Source organism: Solenopsis invicta, chromosome 5, assembly GCF_016802725.1.
Source record: "Solenopsis invicta isolate M01_SB chromosome 5, UNIL_Sinv_3.0, whole genome shotgun sequence".
Lineage (NCBI taxonomy): Eukaryota > Metazoa > Arthropoda > Insecta > Hymenoptera > Formicidae > Solenopsis > Solenopsis invicta.
Window position 1 is genome coordinate 18,743,890 of NC_052668.1, and position 27,989 is coordinate 18,771,878.

Here is a 27,989-nt window from a genome sequence, read left to right on the forward strand (position 1 = left end):
TTTCCTTTTCCTTCATTTTCTGATGTATACATGACGGGAGATAAAATAAATATTCTTCATTTTCTGATAAAATAAATTTCCTTCATTTTCTGATGTATACATGTACGGGAGATAAATAAATGTGTGTGTTGGAAAGTTTTACAGATACTTTTAATAGTTATATTTGAATTTCGTCACTGCCTGCACTAACAGGTGTTACAGTATTTTTCTTTATTATTTGTCATAAGTAACAACAACGCAATTATCATATTTTGGAAAGATATAATGTAAAAGAAATGACGCGTTTATGCTAAGTTTAACAGTGCAAACACTTTTACCCTCAGGACGATCAAAAATATTGTTCCAATGTGTATACAATGTGTATGTGTAATATAGTAATAAAAACCGTGTAAAAATGTATAAAGAGAATGCGATTATATAGAATATGAGAGATGAACGCGATTATTTTCCATGGCAGAACGGATGAGTCTTTAATTTTTTGATATTAGGCATATGAAGAAAATAGTTATTGAAGACACTATATCTCTGTATAAAATATATAAATAAAATGTATACTATTACCACGAGCGTCAATTATACCACAACTGTGTCCTGTCATACTTCCTTAGTGGTAATCTTTGCTTATTATATTTTACATAAATACTGTCAAGTTTATCGCTATAGGTAACACTTAGCAGCAACAACAGCAGAATTTTTCTCCTAAATTGCGCTGTCTCTTCCTCGCCATAATAAAGTTTATCGAGCACGCGGTCAGCCAGGCGAATAAACTGAACCAGCTCGTGCATATTGCGAGTTGAAGCGCGATCGCGGTGTTCATCTCGCCGCGATTCCAGTGATTCCTATCTGGCTGAACGTAATCCATGAAATCGAAAATCGCACCGCACGGCAACCTGTTGTGAATCGCCTATAAAGATAGAAATTAAAATAGATTATAGTTCTGATCTTTAAGAGTTGCATTCTTCTTTTGGAATATACCAATTAAATTATTTAAGTTAGAAGGAAAAGTGAGGCGCTCGTCTTACTTGATTCTCCCGGCCTCCTGAATTCAGGAGTTGAATGAGATTTCGTCTGTATTGTTCGCAAGTTTTGTAATAACCGTCGGTTATCACGACCGCGTGGGCGAGAGACAGACAGCAAACGAATGCTGCGAGGAAACCGATAGGCATCCACAATTTAAAAGCAACTCTTTTCTTCACAGTCATCACAACGTGTCCATTAAGGTTTCTCCTATAAAGAAAATTTAATTAAAGAAACATAATATATGCACGTCATTGTGAATTAAACGAAACGTAATATATTTAAAATTTTATTTCTCTTTTTCCTTTTTAAATATAAGATAACAAGTTTTATATAAATTCTGAATCTTTTTAAATAATCTGCTTTTTAAATAAGATGGTAAATGAGAAGAATAAGCACCTGTCATCATCATACACTTGTCCACGATTAATTCGCCGTGGTTCATCCAGATTTTTGTGTATGCAACACCTGTACCCGTGATAGGCACCGAGACATAAGCTGATTACGATGACGGGTACGAGACTGTACGCGGCAAAATGGCATAGCTTCTCGTCACCGCCGAGGAACGTGCGAAACGTATTAATACCGTATAGTATACAGCCGCAATCGACGTCGATGCAGCCGTCTAAAGTCATTAGCCAATGCTGCCATGTGACCACCAGTGATATGACGGATGTGATGGACAGCACCATGGATCCGATGTACAATGTCGCCAGCCACGTTTCTGCTTGCTTCGAATTCATGGTCGCTTCTCAATTCGCGTCCCTTCTATCCGAATTGACTAGAAAAGAATTCTTCATGCGCATCCACTTTTTCGTCTCATTAAAAAAATATAGAAGCTACATTGTTCAATATCCATTTTATTCTCTTAAATGGAATGCAAGGCGAATTCTTCCTCTATTCATATTTTAATGATTACAGCTTCGTATGTGACGTGTGGGATGAGTTCACCTGGAAGATTGAGAAAATAAATTTTACGAGCATGATTTCCGTCCAGTTTTTTTACCTACAGATTTATGGGCCTGTTAGACTTAAAAACATCGTTTTTTTTTTATATCATCCTAATCCTGAATTAGAATGAATTTTTATTTTAAAACACGAAGAATGATGCATACGTGTATTTTTTCTATGAAAGAAAACGTAATTTTGTCTGGTAATTAACCGCATCGAAAATATGATGATTATTAATATCAATATTATAATCGATAATTGTATACGATTAAAGAAGTAAAATTATTAGTGTTTTTAATTAAAAATATTTATATTTAAAAAATTCTGAATAAGTATGGCCTATATTTTAATTTCAGATCGATTTGATAAATTTATACTTACTTATTAATAAAATTAGCATTAATAAGATTATATTAGCTAGTCTTATTAATTTTTGCTTTTATGTTCAACTTTAATCTTTCTGTTTAATTAATCAATTATTTTAATTAATAATCTTAATATTGTAATTGCGACCTTCAAAAGGTCTCGAAAAGTTCTAATTTCAAGGAGATTCGACAAATGATAATCTTGATTCTTGTTTTTATGCTCAACTTTATTTAATCTCTCCGTTTAATTGCTTTTCGAGTTCGTTGAGGTCCTGGAATGGCGCGATTTATCAGTGCACATAAACATGAAACGGATGGCGCGAAGATTCGCGTAGGATTGTAAAATGAAACAGCTTGAGAACGGTATAAATATTTTAGAAAAACTGTTTCCCCATGTTCGACAGATCTATTTTCGGCGGATTAAGCCTCTCAATTTCATCTATTCCTATCGCGCGTACACTCAGCTTCGCATATCCGGTGGAGATCCGTTTTCGATCATGGACGTCGGTGTCTTCACCGTAGATTTCACAATGTAAAATTAAACAAAATTAATATTGTCTTTAAACGTTGAATCAGTATATCTATTAATAATGTTTTTCACTTTTTCACAATAATATTGGTCGATCAAAGATCTATTATCCTTTGTACAAATATGCTAATATAATGTGTAATTTTGTAATTCAATGGTACCTTCTGTATTCTGCTTTTGTACAATAGTATCTTCACTGTCAGACTGAAGATAATCCGGTCTTACACAAACTGATTGACGCTTGGCGATAATCGACTTAATTATCCAACACTGCCCATATTAAAAATATAATGAATCTAAAAGGAAACAGAGAATCAATTAAAGAAAATTAAAGTTAAAAGCGAGAGAGTTAAAATCAATGTCATTGAAGCTGGTAAGAAGAGATGTGGTTTACGAACTGGCAACATGTGTTGAATTTAAATCCCAAATATAAATTTGCTTTATTTTTGTATGCTTTATTCTATGAGGGGATATTGCAAGAAGCACAATTTACAACAAACGTTGAAAGAAAACTCGAGTTATTGAAAATTTAAAAGATTAAAGTAAAAAACACGTTACTTAACAAGAGAACATTCGTTGCCCCAGTTCTCGACGCGAGCTGTTATGATAAGAGGCTGACGAAGCTTGGGAGGTGCACCATGTTGAGCTATTAATCAAACTTGAGTAAACAAGTGGTGGGACTTAACGTGTGAACGATAGAACACTCACGGCACAATCCGAATGTGCGTGTGCACCTGCGAGGATCGACGATAACAGACTAAAGACTACAAATGGCCGACCGCACTCGTGTTGATTGGCGTCGATCGAAGATAATAAAACTCTTCTCACTCTATCTAGCTAATTCTAGTTGCTGCTAGACTCGGAGGTGTTAATTAGGGTTAATTAGCATTACCTGCCTTCTCAACAATGTTGTAGAATACGACGCAGATGGTATGTAATAAACGTGCGAGTTGAAAAGGCGAGTTGAAAAGAGTATTGTGACAGTCTTGTAAATTTTTAATGAAGAAGAAAGTATAATAAAAAGATTTTTCAATTTTTTTTTTCAAAATTTGAAACGTGTAGAAATTCTTTCAAATCATGCTCTTATAAAACTATAAACAATGCGATATTTATATTTAAAATAATATAAATAGATTTAAGCTTCAAAGAATATAATATAATAAATTGTGTCCACAATAATAGATACCAATTAAGAACTGACACTGCAGGGTGAACATGTATACTTAAATTTTATTAATTAATTAGTCAAAGTAAATGTAAATGATCACATTATGTAATCGCTATTTGAGTAATTATGTATTGAATAGACCTAAAAGGGTCGAAATATTTATATTTGCTTTGTCTAATTGATTAATTAATTTAAGTATATAGGTGGTGTCGGCTCTTAATCGACATTAGTGTACACACGTTATTTATATTCAAATTTCTAAGAAAAATCCAAAAATTAAAAATATTTAATTTCTTTTTTTTCCAAAATTCGTTTTTGATGATAATTCTGGTGAAAAAAATGCTAATATTAATTCCATAATAACTTTAAGAATTTCTCATATTTTTAATTTATGAACATATATAAAAAAAATTTAACTTTTTTTAGATTCTGTAAGTTTTTTTCGGAAATTACAAAATGAGAAATCTTAGAATATCTCAGAGTACACATGTACAAAGAATTTTAGAAAAGATAATTTTCTCAGCGCTTTAATTTGTATAAAAAAATCTGAGAAATTTTCTAAAATATAAAATTATATACAGAAATTCTGATGAATTTAAAAGAAAATTTTCACCGGAGAAACAGATGATCAGTGAATAGAGATCGACATAAAAAAAATTTGTTAGAGTTAGGAAGCTTCGGCAATCGTGATTTTTAACAACGAAACTTAACTGTTCTCCTCAAATCTCGCCGAATCACGTCCATCGGCGTCGAAGAATCCGAAGTGACTACTTTTGCCGGGTTTCTTGCGCTTCGCGTTGCAATAACGCGTTGTATACGCAAGAATTTACGTGCACGTGGGTTCTTGTTTAAATAAGCCGCACATTTTCGTAAATATGCTCTCATCATCATGGCCATACGACGTTCGACAACGGTCGTGGATCCCGCGCGGGTCAAATATTGACTCCGTATGAGCTCAGCCTCCTATTGCCACATCTGCGCGACGAGCAACATCTTTCTCTTCTCACAGATAATTAATTCATTAACTAACTGATTATTGTGATTTTTCAATAAATCATCGCTGAAATTACGCACACTTCTTTCTGCAAATAAAGAAACTTTTATCTCAATGTATATGTATATGCGAGGTAAATGCTGAGCGTCTTTTTTAATCTAAAAAATCTTTCGCTTAATCTTCAGATACTTATCTCACCTTTAAAATAAGGAAATAATTATGTGTAAAATGAATCACGCGTATATAACGATTATCTAGAAAGCTCTAAATACTTGTATGTTGCCAGCTGCATTGAAATTGATAAATGTGTGTTTGCAATATAGATAAGAGCGTCATGCATTCAAATAGAGAAAAGCATCTGTTGCAATTGTATTCGTTTTCTTACCTGTATAACATATATCAGTTACTCGTAAAACTCGCTTTCTTCCCCCAGTTATCAATAGGTGATGTAACACTTTATTCCTCATACGTTTAAATGTAAAAATGGTACACCATTTATACTAACAACACAGTTTTCTCTAATTCTGTCCTATTAGTAAATATTTGAATGCTTTTTCATTTCTTCAACCACTGTAGAAATTCCAATTTGCTCGATACATATGCGCGTATACGCGGCTGAATACGCTGTGATCAGTGAGAAATCCCCATTTTCCCATGCGCGAGACCCGATAGTGAGATAAACCTCGATAAGATTAATGCCTTTCTGGCAATAATGCGTTGTCCGTGTAAGTAAAACTGCCATCGATCTCGCAAAAGCGTGCATATATTTGGTATTTATAATATATTTGCATTTACAAGTAAGATTTACTATTATTAGATACATATATATACAATGTTAAATCGTAAATATACGCACATGTTACGTCAGCCCGTTTATTTGAAAGTACGCACTCTGTTGGTTTTAATTATTTATTTGTTCTAGCATCCCTTCAATAATTTATTTGTGTCATACGTAAGTAGTTTTTCTATGTACAAGGTAACATGATGGTATGAAAACGCACCAGAGATTTTTTTACAGTATAGACGTCAATTTGTTATAACAATCTGCAAAGAGAAAAAAACAAGAAATTACATTAGAATATTTACTTGACTCATGGCTTTTTCTACATTTTGCCACATTATTCATAATTCTTATATACTTTTATGCCTAATTTATATAACACAATTAAAATAATTAACAAAAATAGAAAATTGGACTCAGTTTATTATTCTGGAAAATAATTTATTTGGCCAAAAATTGGCTAATTAAAACAAAACAGAGAAAAATAATTTCTCTAAATTTTTAACAAGTAAAATTTTTTAATGTCACGTCACTTTACTATTAATAATTTAATGTATTATACATATTTTTCATGCAATATTTTTATTGCGTAAAAAATATTGTTATGTGTGATAACTGTTATCTTGATCAACGAGATTCATTTATTTATAAAATAAAATTATTATAAATAATTAAAATTGTAGATTTAACATGGATGCACTGAAGAAATGTCAAATTAGTAATAATATTCTGATTCAATCAATTTATTTAAATTGTTTTATAGTTCTATAATCTTTTGTTGACCTTAATACATATAACACATTAAATTTTAAATATTTAAATTTTAATAGATACATATTTTTTAAATTCAATAAGTCTCTGTTTACATGATTTTTACGCTATATATATATATATATATATATATATATATATATATATATATATATATATATATATATGTAATATATATATATATATATATATATATATATATATATATATATATATATTATATGTAAATATACATATAATATAAATATATATTTAAATATATGCATATATGAAAAAAAAATATATATATATATATATTAAAATTATAAAATTCTACAGAGAAGACACTGGCATTAATAGAAGTAAATTTCTAACAAATTCTACACAAAATTTGAATCAATTTTATATTGCATTATCTATTTAAGTTTAATAAAAAAGAATTTTGTAAATTATATCTTTCTGTACAATTTTACATTAAGTCATAATATACTTTTAATAACGTAATCATTTTTAATATGTACATATTTTTAATATGTACATATTTTTAATATGTGCTCTTATATTGTACTTTGTACATATATAAATGTAGCTTATAAACTTGTGGAACCTTTAATTTTTTCAACATTATAACACTGCTGTCCGTACAATGGATCGTTGCAGTAATAACAATAAAATATATGGCAAAAACTTTCGATGTAACTATAATTTAGCTAAACCCTTTACTAAAACATGTACACACTCTTACGCCGCATGTTTCCATCTGTTTACACGATGCAACGACAAGCCTCCATTATTCCAAGCGCAGTACATCACAGCAACCCCCGCCGCAATAGCTCCTGCGATACCAGCTTTTCTGATTCCAGCTAACATTTAACACATTGCTTTCTTGTAATAACTAATATAACTAATATCAATAGAAATAAAAAATATACAAAAAATTTGCTAATAATAAATATATACTAATAATTTTGCTAATATATATATATATATATATATATATATATATATATGTAGATTATACTTCATACCAGGTGATCTAAATACAGTAGCACTCGTGGCAGCTGCAGCTACTGTATTTATACTGTCATCGGTTCCTCTGAGCCAAGTCAGACCTATTCCAGCACAGGTATACATTATCATCATCACACCCAGTGAATTCGCCATACTGGCACCACCCTTCATGACATAATTAATCAATCTAAAAAGAAAAGATACATATATATATGTACAACTTTTCAGGTATCAAACAAAGAGTATGCAAATAATAAAAACGCACTGTGTTCTTCTGAGTTTGCCAGTCTCGCCGGCAATAGATGTTGCCTTAACACCTCTATACAAACCCGACGCGCCACCGATTCCTGCGCCCGCTATGCATGCAGCTCCGATTTGACTGAAGGCTAACTCAAAACGGCCCCGTTGCTTTACAGCACCATCAGGAAATATAAACTCTGGCTGAGTAACAGGAAGATACGATGGATCAAAATTTAAATATGGGCTGAGTGAGGCTAAACCTTGTTGCGAAGTGACTAAAAAACAAAATTAAAGTGTCTTAATACCTAAAAAATCACAGAATACCAAGTAAATTTCTTTATTGCTCGTAATTCGTTTGTAATTCATCAACGCTTCATTATTTGTTCAGGCTGTTCTTGAATACATCTTTTATGTGTGTAACAAGGATTATTTTTAATTATTTTAAAACTCTCTTCATTTATTATCAATTTATATAGACGCAAAATGTATCCTCTCATAGTTGTAATTGTCACTGATAATTAAAAAAAGAAACTATACCTATAGAGTCACTGGCACAATGAGTAGGTTAGGAACATTCTTTTATATATCTCGATAATTAAATGAACAAATAATCATGCGTGACGACACAATTTTACGAGATACATAATTATGATAGTCGACGCTCTGTTTATCAATGTCGTAAAATACTTTCTGTTATTTACAAAAGAAAAAGAAGAAAAATTGAAACGAGGATGACGAAAAAGTTTGGAGCGGCTCCAACAAATATTCGCCCGAGATTCCTGAACTTACCAGGTATATTGGTGTTGTTGTATCTCCCATTGTCGGCGTCGGCCCTTCCCGAATTACTGCGAAAGTCTATCATCTCGTAAAGACAATTTGAAAGCTACGAATTCTTCTCGTCGGAAACACGAGACTTGCACGACCACGCAGAACGGCACGACGCATTGATCATGAGCCAATGCGAGCTGAACGTGCAGAGGACGCCGGGTCGGAAGTGACGTAATTGTTCGTAGTTGCGCCGTCAGGTCCGTTCTTTTTCGATTGCGCAAAAAACGAAGTAGGAAGATAAGAGAAACGAAGGAAGAAGAAAAAAATAGGAAAAAAAAAGAGAAAAAACGGGTACATTTCGGGGAATTGTCACGTGCGCTCGATTTTCAGTGCAGTTAGGTTATTTCGAAATACACTCTCGAGTGCATCAAGTACAACTCTCCCCACTACCTGTGACGTAATGCCGAGAGTGCGCCGCTGAATCTATTTGGCGCGTTTTATCGTTAGTGGTTAGTACCTTCAAACCACTTCAAACACCTTCAAACCATTTCATTTGTGAGTCATCAACCGTTTCTCTGTTCGAAAGAACGTCGGTTCTAATCACCTAGAGACGAGTAATTGATCGTCGTAAGACGTTTCGACGAGGGATCTCGGGGTGTGGCCGATAATCAAGCTGATCGCTCGATCGGACCCAGATCGGACCCAACAACATGTCCAAAGTACGGAGACTATCGCTTCGTGGCATTCGCAATTTCGGCGACGACAGTGAGGACGCATTGATACGCTTCTCTTGTCCGCTCACGCTCATCTTGGGCGCGAATGGCACCGGGAAAACCACCATCATCGAGGCACTGAAATTTGCGACAACCGGCAGTTTCCCACCAACAGGTGACAGACCAGGCACTGCGGGAAGAAACTTTGTGTACGATCCCATACTAGCGACAACCAGCACGGTACGACAGCAATTATATTTATTACGTTTCTGTGTTTTTTTTATATCTTTGTCTCTCTTGCATCTGCGACATCTACTCGTGTAAATTGTATCAAAATTTAGATTGAACGAGTAACATTATTACAACAAAATTTAAAAAAATAAATCTTCAATTGTTTGGCTTAAATCAGCTTTCAGATACTTTGTTTCACTCGTGATCACATCAAGTTTCCTTTCTATTTAAATGTTCTAAAGGATGTTGAGAACAAGATCAGATTTATTGTTGTAGGTAAGAGGTGTTGTCAAAGCTGAAATAATTGATTCTAAGGGTGAAAGTTACCAAGTATCTAGAATAATCGAGTTATCAAAAGGAGAAAATGGAAAATTTAAGACTCTCGATAGCACTATAACCAGATATAGCAGAGATAAACAACAGGTATCTTTCAGAATATATTTTTTATTTAATTTTATAGATCTTACTGATTTCTTTTATTTCAATCATTTTATTTCTCTGTTATAGAAAACATCAATAACAGGTCGATGTGCTAACATTGATACTGAGATCAACATAGCATTGGGTGTTTCAAAATCGATTTTGAATTATGTCATATTTTGCCATCAAGATGAGCTTAACTGGCCATTTGACAGTGGGAAAGTGTTGAAGGAAAGATTTGATGAAATATTTGACAGTGCAAGATTTAACAAAGCTTTGGAAGCTATTTTGAAGCTTCAAAAAGAATTACAAGGTGATATTAAAACTTTAAATGCGGAAAAACAAACTTACAAAGTACTTGTATCCGAAGTTGAGGGTAAAGAGAATAAGCTCAAGGAGCATAAGAAGAGATTGGATGCTACAAAGGAAAAAGTAAGTGAAATCAATAAACAGCTTGAACCTGTGAAGCAGAAGATTGAAGAAGTCCAGCAATCTCATACAGAATATAACAATGTCCAGATTGAAGAAGGTAAATTGAACAAAAATTTATTAAATATAGAAAAAGGAAAGAAATATTTTCTTTCTTTCCAGAGAAAAAGAAGATGGAATACAGTATGCACAGAGATCGATACACAAAACTTAAGGAAAATATAAAAAATATCTTTGAGGAAACAACAGAGGAATTAAATACACGCATAGAATCCTATGAAACTGTATTGAAGGATAAAAATAATGAAATAGCAGAGGTACAAAAAATATTGCAACAATATCTTTATATACAATGTATTATAATATTTACTGTAATAAATATTAATGTCATATAATATAAAACAATATAATACTATCATAATAATCTAATAAATTGTAATTTTCTGTTCACAGAATGAAGCTGAGGTCAAAGGTATCTCTGAGAAAGGGAATAGGATTTCAAATATTTTAGCGACACGAAGGGAAACTGTAGGTACATTAAAACAACAGGTGAAAGATCATGAGAGAAGACTGGTTCGTCGCAATCAATTATTAAATAATGCATTGCAAGCTTGGGATTTTGATACGGTGGAACCAGATGTATCAGAAATAGGTACATTTAAAATAGTTGACTTCACATATTCAATTTTTTAATATTAGACTTTTTCTTTTCGCATTATTAAATTGTACGCAAATTTTATGCACAGAGGTGAAGGCTCTTACGAAAAGGTTGGAGGAAAAGATGCGAATGTTAGAGAAAGAGGTGGAGAAAAATAGATTAGCTATGCAAAGCAAGGAAAAAGAATTACAAAAGGAAGTTGATACGCTGCGCAGTAATTATTCGAAAATAGAATCGGAGAAGATTCTCAAAGAGCAGGACATAACAGAGATAAGAGATGAAATAAATGCAATTCGAAACCAAATAACACAGGTTAATAGTCTCATTAATAGAAATGTTCTATTTTTCAAGTAAGTAATTGCTAATTTTTTAATGTAGATTGGTGCAGCGGGAAATAAGTTGAAGTCTATCGAGCAAAAACTTCAAACGGCAAAACAAAGAATTGACGAACTTAGCGGCGCGTTGAATGTTGATTCTGTTAAAGCTGATATCGCAGAAAAAATAAAATCAAGAGATAAGATTGAAACAAGTTTAAATGCGATTGACGACGAAATTTCTTCTTTGCATAAATTAAGTTCGTTAACGGCGGAATTCGAATTAAAAAAGTCGGCATTACAAGCTAAGGAAGAAGAGTTGGAGAATTTGAAGAGAAAGCATGGAGATAGTATCAAAGTTTTGTTAAATATCCAAGAATTAGAACAAATAAAATTGAAAGATACTTTGGAGCGCATTCATCAGAAATTGGTATGTGATTAATTCGTTTATGTATTACGTGTGTAAAAAAATCTTACTATGATTATGAATTTCAGGAAAAAGAAACAAATGCTTTAACACGAGAGATTCAAACACAAGAACGTAAAACTACTGCTTTCGAGACAACAGCACGGCATATAGAAACCGAAATTAAGAAAAAGACATTAGAGCTACATAGTAAGAATACTATATAAAATTTCATGGTTTATATAATTTTGTTCATGTGATTATTTTAAATGTTTCTTTTTTAGATGATAAACAAAAAGTATCTACAGTGTGCGATTACAAAGATTTCGATGAGACTTTGTTGTTTCAATCAACTATCATAAAGGATCTTCAAAACAAAAGAGGAATTTATGCTCATCAAGCTTTAGCTTACAAGGAATATGTTGCAAAATTATCTTTAAAAAATCCTTGTTGCCCCTTATGTCACAGAAACTTTGAAAAAGAAGATACAGTTGCAAATTTAATAGAAGAAATTGAAAATGATATAATACGTAGTCAACCCGATCGTTTAAAGTCATGTGAGCGAGAACTAGGAAAAGAACAAGAAAAATATGATAATATGCTGCAATTAAAACCGATTGTCGAAAATATCATTCGATGTGAAGAAAATGACTTGAAGAGATTGGAGTAAGTTAGGTTAAGTGTATATTATACATTAAATCTTTGATTTTAATTTTAATTTTTTAATAATTTTATTTATTAATTTTAATACATTTAATATTATAATATTTTTTTAATTAGGGAAAAGTTAAAAAAGACACAGAACAGTGTGGCAGAGTCAAAAATAACTGTAAAGGATCTAGAAACGTCAAAGGCAGAGCCTGAGAAGAAATTGTTACTATATAAAAGTATAATTGGCGATATTAAATTCTGGGATCGATGTATAGACGAGATACAGCAATTGAAGAGAGGAGTTAACAACTTGGAGGCTAAAATGGCCAATGCTGGTAACGTTATATTGATATTATTTCAATAATTTGTGATTATTGAGTTTTTTTCTATGTATAGGAATTAAGACCGAAAGGACTATAGAAGAAGCGCAGACGCAGCGAGAGTCTTTGAGAACGTCTCTTAGAGAGACTCGTAATCTTATTGATGCGTTACAACTCAAATTGAATAAGCATAATGAAAGACTGCAAGACGCTAGAGCAATGTATAACGAGCTACATGAGGAGCAATTAAAAATACATTCCGATATGCAGAAATTGAAACATTTGAAGGACAAACAGGAAGATTTATATGCGCGAGAACTTACCATTGGAGAAACGATGGAGAAGCTACGAAAGGATTTGGCACTTGCTGAGACTCAATTGGAGTCCAGAAATCGGCAATTGGAAAAGACCAAGGTTTGCTATTTATCTCCGAATAATTAATAATAAAATTAAAAAAATGTCAAACGTAATTTACGAATATTTACATATTTGAAGATGAAACTTTGCTCTTTTACAGACGGAAAATTGGCAAAAACAAGAAGCCGACAGAAAATCAATCTCCGAAAGTGCCAGACGTTTGTCTGATTTGCATAAAATATTGGACGATATCAATTCTTTTATTAATAGCAACGTACTCGAGAAACTCGCAAATTATGAACGCGAGATAGAAACTTATAAGAATTCGCTGACGGAACTTATGAACAAGAAAAATGACATAGAGCAGGCAATAAGCAAGTTGAAGGAGGACATTGCCTCGCAGGAAATCGGAAAGCGAGAGTTACTCGACAATATAAATTTACGTAAAATTAAAGAAACGTTGGAAACCCTGAAAGAGCAGTACAGAAAATTGAACGAAAAATTGAAAAATATGGATTATAAGGAGATAATGAAAAAATGGGACCAGTTAGAAAACGAGAAACAAGCATTGCTTCGGCAAGTAAGCGACATATCATAACTTGCTTTTCAAATTTTTATATTCATGTTAATTAACAATTTCTTCGATCAATTTTTAGAAAAATGTCGCATTGGGAAATCAGGAAGAATTGGAGAGAGTAATCAAACAATACACACACGAATTACAGAAAGAAGAATACCGTTTAGCTCGTCGAAATTACAATAACAAGTGCATTGAATTAACGGTGAGATTATTTTATTATACGCGAAATATAGTAGTTTTGCGATATTTATAGCGATTGAACACATGTGTTCTAGTTATGGTTTCAAGGAATCTGACTTGTGTATTTTTTTTTTTTTGTTTTAGGTTCAAGAAGATACTATAGCCAATCTGAAAGCTTACAATAAGATATTGGATGTCGCGATGATAGAATACCATGAGGAGCGTATGTCAACGGTCAATAAGATAATGAGGAAGTTGTGGAAGCACGTTTACAAGGGTACGGATACGAGCAGCATAGAAATCTGCACGGAGCCTACGAAGGAGACAGCTAATAACAGAAGGAGCTACTGCTACAAACTCATGCAAACCAAGCATGGTTGTAAAATGGATATGAGAGGACGTTGCAGTGCTGGACAGAAGGTAATTAATATAATATTTATATCAGGCAATTAGCGAAACGAGTAAAATCGTTTCACTTTGACACTTGAATTTTGCAGGTATTGGCGTCAATAATTATAAGACTCGCTTTGGCAGAAACATTTTGTAAGAATTGTGGCATTCTCGCGTTAGACGAACCGACGACAAATCTGGACGAGGAAAACGCAAAGAGCTTAGCGGATATGCTAACTAAGTATATATTTTTGTCTGAAAATTAAATATCAAAGTAACTATATAAATGATATAAATGCAATACAACGCGAATATGTGTTGCAGGGTAGTCGAGTTGCGATCGAAACATCAAAAGAATTTCCAGTTGATCATAATCAGCCATGATGAAAAGTTTCTGCAAAAACTTGCCGATTTGAATAATAACAAGCAATTCCATGAGCTTTACCGCAAACACAAGTATGTTGTATAAAAATGAATATTTCTTATAAATAATAAGACTGTAATAACGAACTGGATTTATTTTTATAGCGGTATGACCGCGGTAAGGATCTGTGACTTCAACGAACCTACGAGTTCTCTTTTACACATTAAGAATGAAGATGAATCCGACGAGGAAGAGCAAGATCCTAATCAGTTTGGAGCGTCGACCAGTGGTTTATCTAGAGTGACATTGAGTAGGAAAAGAAACAATGACGAGGATAATAGACCACCAGCTAAAAAGAAGTATTGTTTCACCGAATAATTTAAAAATACATGGTTCGTTTTTATATCAAACACAAGTATGTGTTGTTCCTACATAACTATATACATGTACGATGCAGCATATGTTTTCTTATATACATATTTTTATAATATTGTTCTTATAATTATTACAGTGTATTCGTTATATGTTAATGTGCGTATTCTTACAAAAAAGTTATATATAACTTTGACAAAATACCTCAGATAATGTGATAAAATGAAAATTATTTTGTAGCTACTCTGAAGCAGTGTTGAGTATTAATAAATTTAATTTTCAAATAATGTACTGAAATGAATAAAATTCGAAGTAATATTCGACGCGTTCGAGAAGTGTTTGCATCTACCAGTAAAGTTCTAATATTCTCTCGTTATATCCTACAATATGGGTTAAAAGTATTATTAAAAGAATTTTTTAATTTACAAATTTGTATTATAAACGTGATATTAATACTCGTATTAACAAAACTTGAGATTGAGGGTCAACAGTTTTTATGTAGCTTAAAAAATGTATACATTTATAAATTTTTATTTCCAAATTGTTGTCACATAAATGTAAATAATATTGTCGTATCTGTGCAATTAAGGTGTCTCGAAGGAGACATCGTCAGGGGCGTTAAAAAACGAGTTTCCAACTTGGGACCGCCAATTGAGGCGGGAGAATCGGTCGAACGTGTAACGAGAATCAATCGGGAAGTCGGCCGCGGGCGGGCGGGCATTCCGGTATTGTCTCTCCCCGGCGAGAGTCTCGATGACCGCTATAGTTAACGAGTTATCGTGAATCGAGTGCCTGGGGGAGGGAGCCGGCATCGTAATAGGCTGCCGCCGCTGCTACTGTTGCTACTGCTGCTGCTCGGGTAGTCGTAACGTCATAATAGAATAGCGATGTTAGTAATACCATCGCGCGATACCACCGCGACTGGAGGCAACCGGCCGGGCGATTGACTGGCCCGGCGCGGCATACCGAGTCTAACCAATTTGCATCGCATTGTGTACTTGTTACGGCCTCCATCTGCGCCCGCACTCGCACGCATACATTGTCGAAGTCTCAGCGTGACGACGACGCCAATGACAATGCCCTTGGACCTCCTTTTGTTAGCGTTCTCTACCTTCCATCTCTTCTCGTGTTGAACATTTATATTTTTAATTATTATGATTTCGTTAGTTTGGTTTTTTTCCGCATTGCGTTTATATTTTCTGATAAAAATTTTTCACTTATATATTTTTATATAAAGAAATTTTTATTGAGTTTTTTCCTCAAATATATAAATTCTTCAGAAATTTTAACGAACAAATATTTTTAAATTTTAACATCAATTCTTTAAGAATTGTCTGGCGATCGTTTCAAGAATTAAGAGAATAGAGGAGGAGGAGGAGGAGGAGGATGTTTTCGTTGTATAAAATAAAAATTGACTTTAGACTGATTCGATTGGGGTAGAATATCCTGCATTTAAATTAATGCACCGAGGATTTGCGTTTCGGCGGTAGCGGTAGCGATTGCCGGGCGAGAGACGGCATCGCCGTTGCACTGGATGCATCCCGACGGCAAAACCGAGCGCCGCACCGTTCCAGCAATCAGCGCCCTGGGAGAGCCGTGGAAACCGCGGAAACCCCCAACTCTATTATCGTTTCTGGCATCGTTATCGTTATTAGCCGCTCCATCGCCCGGCTATCCTACACCGGAGAGAGCGAAACTATCCTGACGCGTTTTCGTTGTGAACCCCGAGGCCCACGAACAGATACACATACATACATATACATATACACATATATATATATATATATATATATATATATATATATATATATATATATATATACATAATTTAAAATATTTGTATATAAAAGATAATTTTATATAACTATTAAATAATATGGTAAATATATCACAATTTGAATATATTGTATATAATATAAAATTTATATACAATATTTAATAAATTGAATAATATAGATACGTATACAAACACTTAAATGTTATAAAAAAACTTAACGTTTCTTGAAATAAATTAACTCCATTGTTTTAGTTAACTGAATCATCGAACAATGGTGATTATAGGAATGATTAAATGTAACTCAAATAGAGTAAAATTTGATACAAATTTAATAGTTATACTTAAATACAGAGTTAAATAAAACTGTACATTAAATAATATAATTAGACAGTTTTAATCGAAGAAACAAAAAATGAATATATTTCGCAGCTTTTTATGCGTTTCTTCCATCTTGCTTAAGTCAGTGCAACTGATCCACGTCTAATAATTTCTTTCTTTTTTTAATACATACACAATTATTTCTTTCTATTATAATAATTTTCCAGTTGTTTTTATCTCATTTCTGCTCTTTTCTTTCACGAATCGTACATTGTTTCTCCGCGTTACGATATCAATGATCGTAATGTGATTTACCCGCTTTAGTAAAAGCTTTAACGCTCCTTGTATAAATTCAATTGCGATATTCGTCGATGATATTGGTCGCGATTGATATTGTTGCGCTATCGATATGCCATATGATTGGAGCTATCTCGAACAATAGGAGTATAGAAATGTAACGAGAGGACGGATCTCCCCTGGCCTTCATCTCGGATCCGCTTTGATCCCTTTCTCACTCCGATTTCTCGACGAGGGAGAGAGATCGAGAGGAGGAGAGCAGGCGGAGAATTTCCGTGCCCCCTCTTCAAAATATCAACTAAACGATAACCGTATTTATTATTCATTCGGCCGCATCGTTCCTCCCTTCTCGTGCCGCGTCCCCAATTTTCCGAAGTAGTTTTTCAAAGAATTCCGCGGAGCGGTCTGCATCGCTCATGAGACAGCAAGGGCGTGTATAGGGCGGAAAGTGCTTGAATTGGCGATAGAAGGAAGGGCTCTTCTCGGTTCCGCGACATTATCATATCCAATACGATATCCTTTCTAAAAAAAGAAAAAATATATCGAAGTTATTGTAGTTGCTTTTCCGCGATGTCGATTGGATTTCTCGCTACGCTAACTTCGTGAGCGACTGTCATCGCGGAGATCGCGATTATATGTATTGAGGGGCTAATGATGTAATTTTCCTTTAATCCTCTCGTCAATTCTCACCCCGAAGAATATCTGTAACATACGATATCCATTAATTAGTATGGATATGTTATATATATACATTCAGTACATGTTACAAATATTACTCACCCCAAGGTAGACTTCCAGTCTTCTTCCTCTTCTTCAAATTAACTCACTCACTCACTCACTCGCGAAAATACGGATACAATCGCGCGATAATATTATTCTTTGATCCTGCACAGAACATTTAAAAAGCATGCAAATATAAAGAGAAAATTTATTACTGACTCACCGACCGATGCGCAACGAGCGGAGTTACTCAGCCACGAAGCTACAATGATACTGTAACACACAAACATAAGATTCAAAAATTAAAACTGTGCTCAAAATAATCGACAGTTTAAAAGTTACTTTTTATACACTCAGAGAAAGGTTTATTTGACTCAAAGAAATTTGTGCATTGCTACATAAAAAAATTTCTTTGATTCGAAAAAATTTTATGATTGTTCCTTTTATTAGAATTAAAGAAATAGTTTGATCGTGCAACGCAAATCTTTTCTTAAATAAAAAAAATATATTTTTAAAACCAGAATAATAAAATTGTGTCTTACATTTCTGCCAATACTTTCTTGGAATTAAATAATTGTTTATTAAAATTAAACCAATCATTTGAAAAAATAATTTATTTACTTTAAGAAAGAATTGATAAAGTCATTTCTTGAAATCAAATAAATTTTTATTTTCCTCAAAGATATTTTCATTTCAACTTAAAACAATCAAGTTAAAGAAACGATTTCATCAATTTGAACGTAACTTTTCTCTGGGTGTGTATACAATTTTATATTAATTCTTTTTTAAGTAAGTTTTTTTATTTATTCGATAACATCAAAAGAGAAAAAGATTATTAAATTCATATACATTTTATTTTATTTATTCGATAACATTAAAAGGGAAAAAGATAAATTCATATAAATAAGAAATTATATTTACCCCAAGGTTGCTCCGCTGGGGCCCGATGCCTCTCCCAGGCCTCCTCCTCCTCCTCCTCTCACTGTCCTCAAGGTTGTCCTCTTCCTCTTGTTGCACACGCGGAACACTCGTGAATAATACACTAATAATTTTGCGCGCGTGGATTTTATTTATAAAGTTGGAGAAGTTATAAAAAAAGTCTTTTTAGTCCAATAAGTATTTAACGGCACTCCCGAGACAAACGGCAACTCCCAAGTGTTGCAACAGCATTTAGCCATCCGTCTCCAGTTACGGATTCGGATGTTACCAGAAGTACCACGTGAAGGTAGCTGTGCAACTTGGACGTGAGAGGCTTAGTGACTTAAAAGTCTGTATTGCGCATCATGTCCCAACTATGCTCACCCAGGAGGATCCCCCGACACCGATTCAGTACTTATGTGTGTGGCACGTACGACGTGGTTTCCAGGCCGCTAGAAGCCATAACTTCAAACAACGATACCCAGACCTGCGCACTGAACTTCGTAAAGCCAGGTCACATGACAAACCTTCGCTGCAAGGTCACGTTTCCTCCAGGAGGCGGGAGTATATGTTTACTCTCGACTAGTCCCCCTTTGGGCTGCTTGCAGTATAATCGCAATAGGTTCAAGCCTCCTGAAGGGATACCATACGCCTAGAATGCAAGCTCAGGGTAAGTCTGGGGAATATGGCCTCAAGTCTACCCCTGCCCCAACTAGGTCGTTGGTCTATTGTACTAGTCCAGGATAATATGTCCTAGACATATATAATACCACGCACTCTCACCTGAACGGGTGGCAGAAGACTCTCCGTACAAGAGAGTCATATTTACTCCCAAAGTATTTTTGCTAACATCTATGTAATAATGACGCTTATAAATCGAAAAAACTTTTAAGTTTTTCTCATCGTAACATTATTAAGCACACCACAGCTGGTAACGTTTGGCGACCGTTGCTGAATGCCGAGCGGTTGAGTCTTCGCGGCTCCTGTTTACGAGAAGAGTGGGGAGGAGCGGCCCAGATAACGTCCACGTACACCTCGGGAGTTTCGCGTAAGATGAATGAACGAGTGACCGGAGCGCGGCAGAGTGGGAAGGCCGAGACACAGCACGCACGTGCGCTTCGGGGTCTCGCGTAAGGCGAATGACCGAGCGGCCGGCGGAGTGGGGAGGCCGAGTCGGCGCGCGGCGCGGCGTCTATTTCACGGGACGTTGACCTTACGCGGTGGGACTTTAACCGACGCACGTGCACCTCGGCTAATGCGGAGTCTTTCTAGCTGCGTTTAAAATTATACATTGAATAAAAATAACCTTTTTTGCTTCAATGTCGAATAAACTCGGTGAATAAAAGTTGTACAATGCTCAATAAGTACGCAAATTGAAGGTAAAGATTCACGCTTTTGAATGCTGTAAACCTTTAAAGCTTTATAGCGCGTACTTGTTTTGTCTAGTTCTTAAAAAAATTGATGTGGATAATCATTCATGCGTAAAATGCGTTACAAAGAACGGTGATTGTAAAGTCCCAAGAGTCTACACTGAAAACAGTGCATGCAACGTAATATATATTAAAACGTAATTTGATTCAATTAAACATCGAATCACGAGCTATCACTGACATATGTAGTTAATTCGACTAAATTTTATCCATTCAATTATATTTGCCCTTACTTTTAATTTTTTTGTTTCATTAATTATTGAATTAACAAGATATTTCTAATTAGATTGGCGCTGTTGATTTAAAATCATTTTTTTTCTGTGATTCTTAGTAAATGTGAGGGCCTAGTTGCAAACACTAATAAAAAGCGAATTAAGAACGTAATATTAAAAAAAGAAACACGTTCACACGTTAAAAAAAAAGATAATAAAAATACATTGGAGATTGGGAAGAATTTGTACGCGAGTATTCGTCGATGAAGAAATAAAGAGACGAGAGAGTACGTAGCGTAATCGAGGCGAGAGCCAAAGTGTACACGCTGTTTCGGTGGAAATCGAGTCTGTAACAATCTTCGACAGACAACGAGCGAAAAAGAAAGACGTCCGACAGATCGGGTTATCGAGATTAACGGCGAATGCACCGAGCCCGCGCGCACCGGTCTTCCCTCGCGCTGAAGATCGAAGGCGCATCCTCATCCGATCCAACGATATCAATTACTCTTTTCGACGTTGCGCTGCGATATCGATGCGGATGTTAAATGCGCGGTGCGCATGGCAGAACTCTGAGAATCTCCATTTGATCTTGATTCACAAGATCGCTGCGAGGCGCGTAACGAAATTCGCAATATATGTCCTCGCGAAACACTTTTGAAATCAGAATCGATTTTATCGTAAAGTTTAAACACGAATTCAATCAAGATAATATCAAAGAAGTAGTAAACTAATTTTATTGATATTGGAAATATCAAGATTCAATATAATTTGTATATAGTTTTAATATATAAAAAATATAATTTAAAAATCGTAATAATATATATATAATATAATTATCCAGATTTTAAACGAACTTTAAATTCTATATTAAAAAAAAAGTTGTTAACTTGACTAAATTTTTCAACTCGATTAAATTTTTTCAGTTAAGTATTTATGTATTTGTGCCTTAAAATATTTAAACTTCAGTTTAAACATTTATACATATTTAATTAAAACACATAAAGACTTGAACTGAAAAAATGCAGTCAAGTTAAAAAATTTGATCGAATTGACAATTTTTTTTCTCAATGTACCGATGTTAAGATTCGTAATGCACTGCCTTGTCTGAAAAATTTCATTTCGCTTATTTTATCTCAGATATTTAGCGACGCGTCATAGTGAATTCAATAAGTAAACGGCGACGTCAATATCGATGACGTCGCCCTGGTCTTCCGATGTAATTTCGCTCTCGTCTTCATCCTTCACGATCTTGTTACTCCTCGCGCGTTACATCCTCCCCGAGATCAGACGCCACTTTTCTTTTCCGTTTCCTACGCCCGCTCTCCCGCCTATGACCAAGTCCCCGAGGATAAAAGGGATCAGAGGAAAAAGGGGGATATGGATTGACACTCGAATTCCACCGGTAAAGGATCTCCTCTTCCGGCCGGTCATTTTTCTTACCCTCGTCACACACCCCTCGCGAGTCCACGCCCCTCCTTCGCAGACTCGAATCCCGCTCGCGGTTTAACAAACTAGATTCATCAAATTCGACACCGATCGTCCATCCGACGGTCGGTCGATTTCTCGTTCTGGATTTCGCGCGCGTGTGGTCTCTCACACCGAGCGATAGGAATACGTAACTTGTCAGCGCAGCAAATTTTTACGATGGAATATTTCTCGTGAGAGATCCTAACTCATTCGGGGATTTGTATATTTTTGAACGGTGCTCCAAAAATAAATTTTGCGACAAAAAGAATCCTTAATCTTGACAAATAAAAGTAACATCACAAGGACGTTAATATTAACAACGACTTATGTTTGTACGTTTCGTGCTTTTCCGACCTGTCGTTAACTTTCTTATTATCATATAATGACGGAATGTTTTTTATTATATAGCAGTGACTGAAGAAGACTTAATATTAGCTAGTTCTTTTTAAAAATTTAGGAGATTGCTGAATATACAAAAACAAAGTTGAAACATAAAATTTAAAATGAGGGGTCAAATATGACAGATCCAAAAAATAAAATATTAAATTGTAATGAAATTGATTATTAGTGACGTTTTTTTCTCGCATTTTTCAATATCAATCAATAATATTTCTCCATCGATAGTTATTTTTTTTATTATTAAAATACGAGAGATTTGAAAATTATGCGCGTTATATTACATTACGTATAAATATCAGAAATTTATATTATCAATTATATTTGAGTAATTGCCATGCGAAAATAATATTGCGCATCATCTCGAATCTTTTTTGGTTGATTGGTCAAATATTTATTATATAAATAATTTTTGTATATTTTATGATTGCATTTATATCAATATTTTTCAGTTAAAATTTAAACAATTTTCTTTAAAAAGTCCTAATTAAACTGAACAGCTTAATATTTACAAGAGATACGATTTTTTAAAAATATATGTATCACTAACCCTGAAAGAGTTAAATATGCATATTTTTTTTACCAAGACATCTTTTGTTAATTTTTATTCTTATTTATTTGTATTATATTTTAATACAAGTCACTTAACATAAATGATATATTTAGATGTTAATATTAAATATTTTATCATGTTAGTCGTTTCTAGAAATTCGTGCGCCACTTTTAACCGCGCTGGATAAAAGGAAAATAATTTCATTAAGATTCAATTATCATTAGCTCACGTCGCTCTTCTTATCTGGATTAAAAACGGAACGGAGGAAAAACGAGGACATTCGCATGGCACACTTCGGGCGGGTAATTCCCCGCTCGCGATGTTATATTGACACGGGGAGTATCGGCGCTAAATCATCTGTCACCCCCGAGTTCGCCCCCGTAGCATCACCGGGTAACTCCAAAGTCTCCGGCTGTCTATCTGCCGTCACTCACGAAAGCCTCCGTCGTGTTATGAGGCGCGTCCCTTCGCGTGCCCTTCCTCCCTTAAAACAGGGTGTTTACACCTAATCGCATTTCGAGGGTTCAATTTATTAAAAAGACGCCGTTCGACTTGACGTGCCGTTTTAGCATTGACTTTTCGCGTAGCGCGGACGGCGTTCAGGTTAAAACCGATTTCAACGAAAATCCTGAACAATCCGTTGCTTTAAAGCATGATGACTTAGTCTCTCGCCGCGTCTCAACGAAATTAGTTTGTCGCGGAGTTTACATTCTTTCGTTTCTTTCTTTGTCTCTCCCTTTCTTCTCCTTTCTCTTCACTCTCTCTTTCTCTTTTTCTATAACAGCATCCGACGTAATCCAATTTGTCCGAAACGATTAGCAGGTAATCTGGACTTATCGAGTAACCTAAAGCGCATGAGTTCGCAAGTTCTAGAATTTATCGAGTTATCGGATATATTGTTGGGCTACTCGAATTTATCGGGCGATCAAACGCGAAGCACCGTCGCATCCCTATAAAATTTAGAATTTGATATATTTTAGTACACGTTTACGTAATATAATCTATACTTGTGCAATATAATGCCTTCTAACATAAATTTGCTGATTATATTATTAGCAAGTTCTGCTTCTAAAATAAAATTTAATTATTTTAATTTCTTTTTAATTTAATATCGATTAAAAGACAAATCCTACAATATTTCCTTTAAATTGTATATTTAAGGTATGTACAAATAACTTTCAATCTTTGTATGTTACACTTAACACAATCTTACAGTTCAAGACACATCTACATTTTAGCTTAGAGGGATAACGAAATGTTTTAAGCAGAGCTTTAGCAGCAACTACGTTGGCGATTAAATTGACGCAAAGGAGATAGAGAAAGTCTTCGTACTCGCGAAGAAAAAATCGCGAGGAAAAGAGATGCGGGCGGCAGGGCCGAGAGGGTTGACCTAATAAGGGATTATTGCGCCTCTGACATTGGAAGGGAAGGGCCGAGACACCGCGGCGGGGAAGAATGGAAAGAGCAACAACAAAGTAGATGTCGTCGGAGGACCAAAGTTGCCAGTCGATGCGGCACGTTGCAGGATCGTTCGCGAAAGAATTTCCGCTCTCTTTCTCTCTCGCTCTCTCCCCCTTGGCCTCCGAGCACCCTCCTCATGTGGATGTGTGGAAGCTTCTACGGCGTCGGTGGCACCAACACCACCAGCACCACCACCATCATCGTCGTCGCCGCCACCGCCGCCGCCGCCGCCGCCGCCACTACCACCTTCTACTCTTCTTCGTTTTCTTCCTCCCCCGCGTTCTCGCCACCCTCCTCTCCGTCCCCTTCCGCTCCTCGCAGGAGGAACATGGCTCCCAGGCAGGAGATCCGTCCGTCCACACCCTCGCTCTGGCAGCAACCCCGCGCGGCCCGTTTTCTCTGACACCCCCGTCTGCCCGATCCCCTCTTTCCCCTCCATCCCCCCGGACTCACTTCTCTTCCCTTCCCTTCCTCCTCGCTTCTTTCCTCCCTTCCTCCGGTGCCAGTCCCCCCCGTTGCATTTTAAATCAAAGCCTCGGAGGTAACGCAATCACCAGGCATCACGACGCTTCCACAATTTTCTACTTTAAGCTACTTTATGTATTAGTACCCCCGCCGTATCTCTCTTTCTTTCTCTCTCTCTCTTTCTCTCTCCCCCGACCCTCGTTTCTCGTCGACGGCGCGCAGTACCCAGTACCCTGCCGCCACCCCCGTGCTCTACGTCAGTGCCCGTCACACCGCCGCGCCGGCTTCCGTAGCGTTGCTCTTCTGTCTCGGATCCTCTCGCGCCCTCTCTTTGCCTGCACCCCTTCCGCCTTCCTCCTCCTCCTCCTCCTCGCCGCTGCATCCTTCCGCCATCTAGGCTACCGCCACCCCTAGCACGGGGCTGGTAACAAGGTTATTTTATTAAACGAACCTCCGCACCGCCCGTTCGCCAACGTCGCCGGAATTCGAGACGCGCAGCAGCTCGTCTAACCGCGAGCGAGTTCTCCGCACCGTCGCGGCGTCGCGGCGTCGCGTCGTCCTCGCAAACAGAGAATGGGGAAAGGGCGAGTGCTTCTTCGCGGTGTGAAGCAACGTGGATATTAAATTGGGTTGTAGGAAAAATAGGACGTAGAGAGAAAGAGCGATTCATTAATTTTAATCACTTATCTTTGTTCCTCGCTTGAGGAAGCGTTGAGCGAGCTGAGTTAAAAGAATGCTAGAGCGGAAAAAAAATGGAAGAAGGAATGACAAAACACTCGATTCGTTAATTAAGTTTGCGCTCATTTTAAAAAGCTTTACAGCAAACCTGTCGAAGATGACTTTTCAAACCGTACGTATAATTTCATTTGGCTAATATTTCTTTCAACTCGTGACACTTGTCGCATAGGGGTAGAATCAATTGTCGAGATTAACGAATTAATTAGTTTTCCGCCAAGGTCCTAAATTCGCACGCGCGACATCGCGCGACACCGCGCAACACCGGCGAGAAAAAAAACCGACTTTTAAATTCGTCAAAGGGCCCGTCGTGAAAATTTAACGCGATAGGAGAGGTGGCTCTCTCTCTCTGTAAACTCGCGAGAATGAAATCTATTTTTCACCTAAACGAATAACGCGTTTACGTCTCTCTCTCTTTCCCATCCTCTGTTTTACGACACGCGTCATTCCCTTCTACCCCCGCGAAAGTTCGCCGCGTTCGTCGCGGCTCCGGCCGCGTGAAACGACGGGAATTCGCTTAATGCGCCTCGCGCGGAAACACATTCGCAGAGCGCGCTTTGTAGAGCCGCGAAGGGAAGCTGTCGTTTCGCGATAAACGACGAGAAGAAGAAAAAAAAAGTGTCCAAGTGGATATAAGGGAGGAACATTTTCGACGGCATTCTCTTACTCCTCGTTGCTTTCGCGTCAAACGGGTTGGACGATTTGATAATGTCCAGGGGGTGGCTACTTATACGTACGACGAAGGGGGGAGATGCACGTGTGTTCGCGGCATGCACTTCGCAAACGTGTGGCGCGGTATAATCCAGTCACCACGTAACACGATTATGCTCCTAACTCGGCCTATCGTTTTCTCTCTCTCTCTCTCTCTCTCTCTTCCTCTTTTTCAGAATATCTCTTTCTCTTCTTCCCGTCGCGCCGCTCGTACTCTCACCTCCTGTCGCAACTCCAGCATCCCTGGAGGCCGAGTAACGTGGAACCGGCGGGATGGAAAGCTGTAATCGGGTATGCGGGTAGTTACGTGGCATTAATAACGGGTTGGAGGAAATCTTCGGCGCGCGCGGGTGTCATTATTTTTTCTACCCCCGGATAATGGAAATGTCTATTATCGTCTCGCCTATCGTTCGTGACGCAGCAAAGAGGCTTGATTTAAAATTGATAATTTGACATTAAGGTTGAAAAGATCAACGTGTGTGCCACGTTTATATACTTATGTGTATTTTAAAGAGATATTTCAATTCATTTTATAATCTGTCACAAATATACAGATATTGTTCCGATATGAACATATATACATTATTTTACTTTGTATTATTTTATTATACTTTCTCCAGAAAAAAAAAGAAATCGCGTTGTACGTGACGGAAAAATTCATCGTAATTCTCCATTAGCGTTGAATCTATTTTTAAGCAGCCGTTCCCGTAATTTTTAAGACAACCGGAGTAATTAATCATTCTTTAAAACTGTACTTAAAATTACGTTGCACAGGGCGTGAAATAAAGATGAAATGAATTAAAAAGAGATATTAAGAAACGCTCAAATGCCTTTTATATATTTTTTAACTCGAAAATAGAAGCGTTCGTTATAAAAGTGCACTGAGAAAAAAATGTTAACTTGATCGAATACCTACAGTTCAAGTGTTTTACGTATTTAAGTCAAATACATAAATAAATAAATTAATCAAATAGAAAAATTTAGTCAAGTTAACATTTTTTTCTCAGGGTGTGGATAATATCGAGATTAACATATTTATTGCAATTATTGGTTCCTGTTACTTAACAATTTCCACGCATTATCGAATCCAAAGGAATCAAAGTGAGCTGCCGAAAAAAAAAGTTATTGCATAACGAGAGCGTGCCGATATCAGAGCCGACGAAGATGCGGAAAAGGGAAGGACGAAGCGAGGATATCAAGGATGGAAAGGATACTTTGTACGGGCAATGTAAACCGAAATTACGTTACTCAGTATGCGTCGCCTGCATAAAGTGAATCGTATAGCAGTCCCGTCAGACGGTGGCTACGCGGATTTGCGGACTATTAATCGATAATTATAATTTTCCCTCGATATTCTAACGCAATATCCCAGAATGGAAATTTCATAAACATCTCAAAATTCCATTTTCATCTTTCGCACAAACTCAAAAATTAAGAAAAAAAAAATTTACGCCAACATTACTTTTACCTTATGGAGGAAGAAGGAATCTAATTGCGTCACGATTCTAAATCCGTGCCCGATCACATTTAGAATCGTGTTAAAAAAAAGTAGATAGACCGTCGAGAACTC

General features: G+C 36.0%; 3 protein-coding genes across 13 annotated transcripts; 1 reads left to right on the top strand and 2 right to left on the bottom strand.

The window, feature by feature from the left end:
• Positions 1-136: 136 nt before the first annotated feature.
• LOC105205736 lies at positions 137-5,671 on the bottom strand. 10 transcript variants are annotated; one of them, XM_039449580.1, is made up of 6 exons: positions 5,410-5,671; positions 4,742-5,112; positions 2,350-3,158; positions 1,417-1,968; positions 1,023-1,227; positions 137-904 (listed from the first exon to the last, which is right to left on the bottom strand). In XM_039449580.1, exons 4-6 carry the CDS (start codon positions 1,758-1,760, stop codon positions 671-673), a joined length of 783 nt encoding a protein of 260 aa, XP_039305514.1. In that variant the 5' UTR covers positions 1,761-1,968; positions 2,350-3,158; positions 4,742-5,112; positions 5,410-5,671; the 3' UTR covers positions 137-670. The 10 variants fall into 10 exon arrangements, with proteins under 10 accessions (XP_039305514.1, XP_039305515.1, XP_039305516.1 ...); XM_039449581.1 differs by lacking the exons at positions 4,742-5,112; positions 5,410-5,671 and adding exons at positions 3,426-3,508; positions 3,571-3,820; XM_039449582.1 differs by lacking the exons at positions 4,742-5,112; positions 5,410-5,671 and adding exons at positions 3,421-3,508; positions 3,571-3,820.
• Positions 5,672-5,769: 98 nt separating this feature from the next.
• Positions 5,770-8,827, bottom strand: LOC105205855 (mitochondrial import inner membrane translocase subunit Tim23). Of its 2 annotated transcripts, none has more exons than XM_039449583.1 (5): positions 8,596-8,827; positions 7,832-8,081; positions 7,584-7,753; positions 7,301-7,418; positions 5,770-6,068 (listed from the first exon to the last, which is right to left on the bottom strand). In XM_039449583.1, exons 1-5 carry the CDS (start codon positions 8,666-8,668, stop codon positions 6,059-6,061), a joined length of 621 nt encoding a protein of 206 aa, XP_039305517.1. In that variant the 5' UTR covers positions 8,669-8,827; the 3' UTR covers positions 5,770-6,058. The 2 variants fall into 2 exon arrangements, with proteins under 2 accessions (XP_039305517.1, XP_039305518.1); XM_039449584.1 differs by having other exon boundaries at positions 7,295-7,418.
• Positions 8,828-9,014: 187 nt separating this feature from the next.
• LOC105205734 (DNA repair protein RAD50) lies at positions 9,015-15,246 on the top strand. The gene is made up of 17 exons (XM_011175228.3): positions 9,015-9,527; positions 9,795-9,941; positions 10,026-10,467; positions 10,530-10,684; positions 10,821-11,019; positions 11,114-11,337; positions 11,404-11,769; positions 11,835-11,955; positions 12,030-12,411; positions 12,526-12,731; positions 12,793-13,130; positions 13,234-13,653; positions 13,730-13,855; positions 13,978-14,253; positions 14,331-14,464; positions 14,548-14,679; positions 14,752-15,246. Exons 1-17 carry the CDS (start codon positions 9,285-9,287, stop codon positions 14,963-14,965), a joined length of 4,125 nt encoding a protein of 1,374 aa, XP_011173530.2. The 5' UTR covers positions 9,015-9,284; the 3' UTR covers positions 14,966-15,246.
• The last annotated feature ends 12,743 nt before the right edge of the window (positions 15,247-27,989 follow it).

What these genes read in the sequence shown, in the direction of transcription:
- LOC105205736 (XM_039449580.1), bottom strand. Translation starts at nt 1,760, where the DNA reads ATGAATTCGAAGCAAGCAGAAACGTGGCTGGCGACATTGTACATCGGA. An exon ending in CAAGTGTATGATGATGACAG is followed by an intron (nt 1,228 to 1,416) that starts GTGCTTATTCTT and finishes TTTTCTTTATAG; the next exon opens with GAGAAACCTTAATGGACACG. An exon ending in CAGGAGGCCGGGAGAATCAA is followed by an intron (nt 905 to 1,022) that starts GTAAGACGAGCG and finishes CTATCTTTATAG; the next exon opens with GCGATTCACAACAGGTTGCC.
- LOC105205855 (XM_039449583.1), bottom strand. Translation starts at nt 8,668, where the DNA reads ATGATAGACTTTCGCAGTAATTCGGGAAGGGCCGACGCCGACAATGGG. An exon ending in CAACAACACCAATATACCTG is followed by an intron (nt 8,082 to 8,595) that starts GTAAGTTCAGGA and finishes TTTGTTTTTTAG; the next exon opens with TCACTTCGCAACAAGGTTTA. An exon ending in TACTGTATTTAGATCACCTG is followed by an intron (nt 7,419 to 7,583) that starts GTATGAAGTATA and finishes GTTAAATGTTAG; the next exon opens with CTGGAATCAGAAAAGCTGGT.
- LOC105205734 (XM_011175228.3), top strand. Translation starts at nt 9,285, where the DNA reads ATGTCCAAAGTACGGAGACTATCGCTTCGTGGCATTCGCAATTTCGGC. An exon ending in TTCGAAACCAAATAACACAG is followed by an intron (nt 11,338 to 11,403) that starts GTTAATAGTCTC and finishes TTTTTAATGTAG; the next exon opens with ATTGGTGCAGCGGGAAATAA. An exon ending in AACAAGCATTGCTTCGGCAA is followed by an intron (nt 13,654 to 13,729) that starts GTAAGCGACATA and finishes ATCAATTTTTAG; the next exon opens with AAAAATGTCGCATTGGGAAA.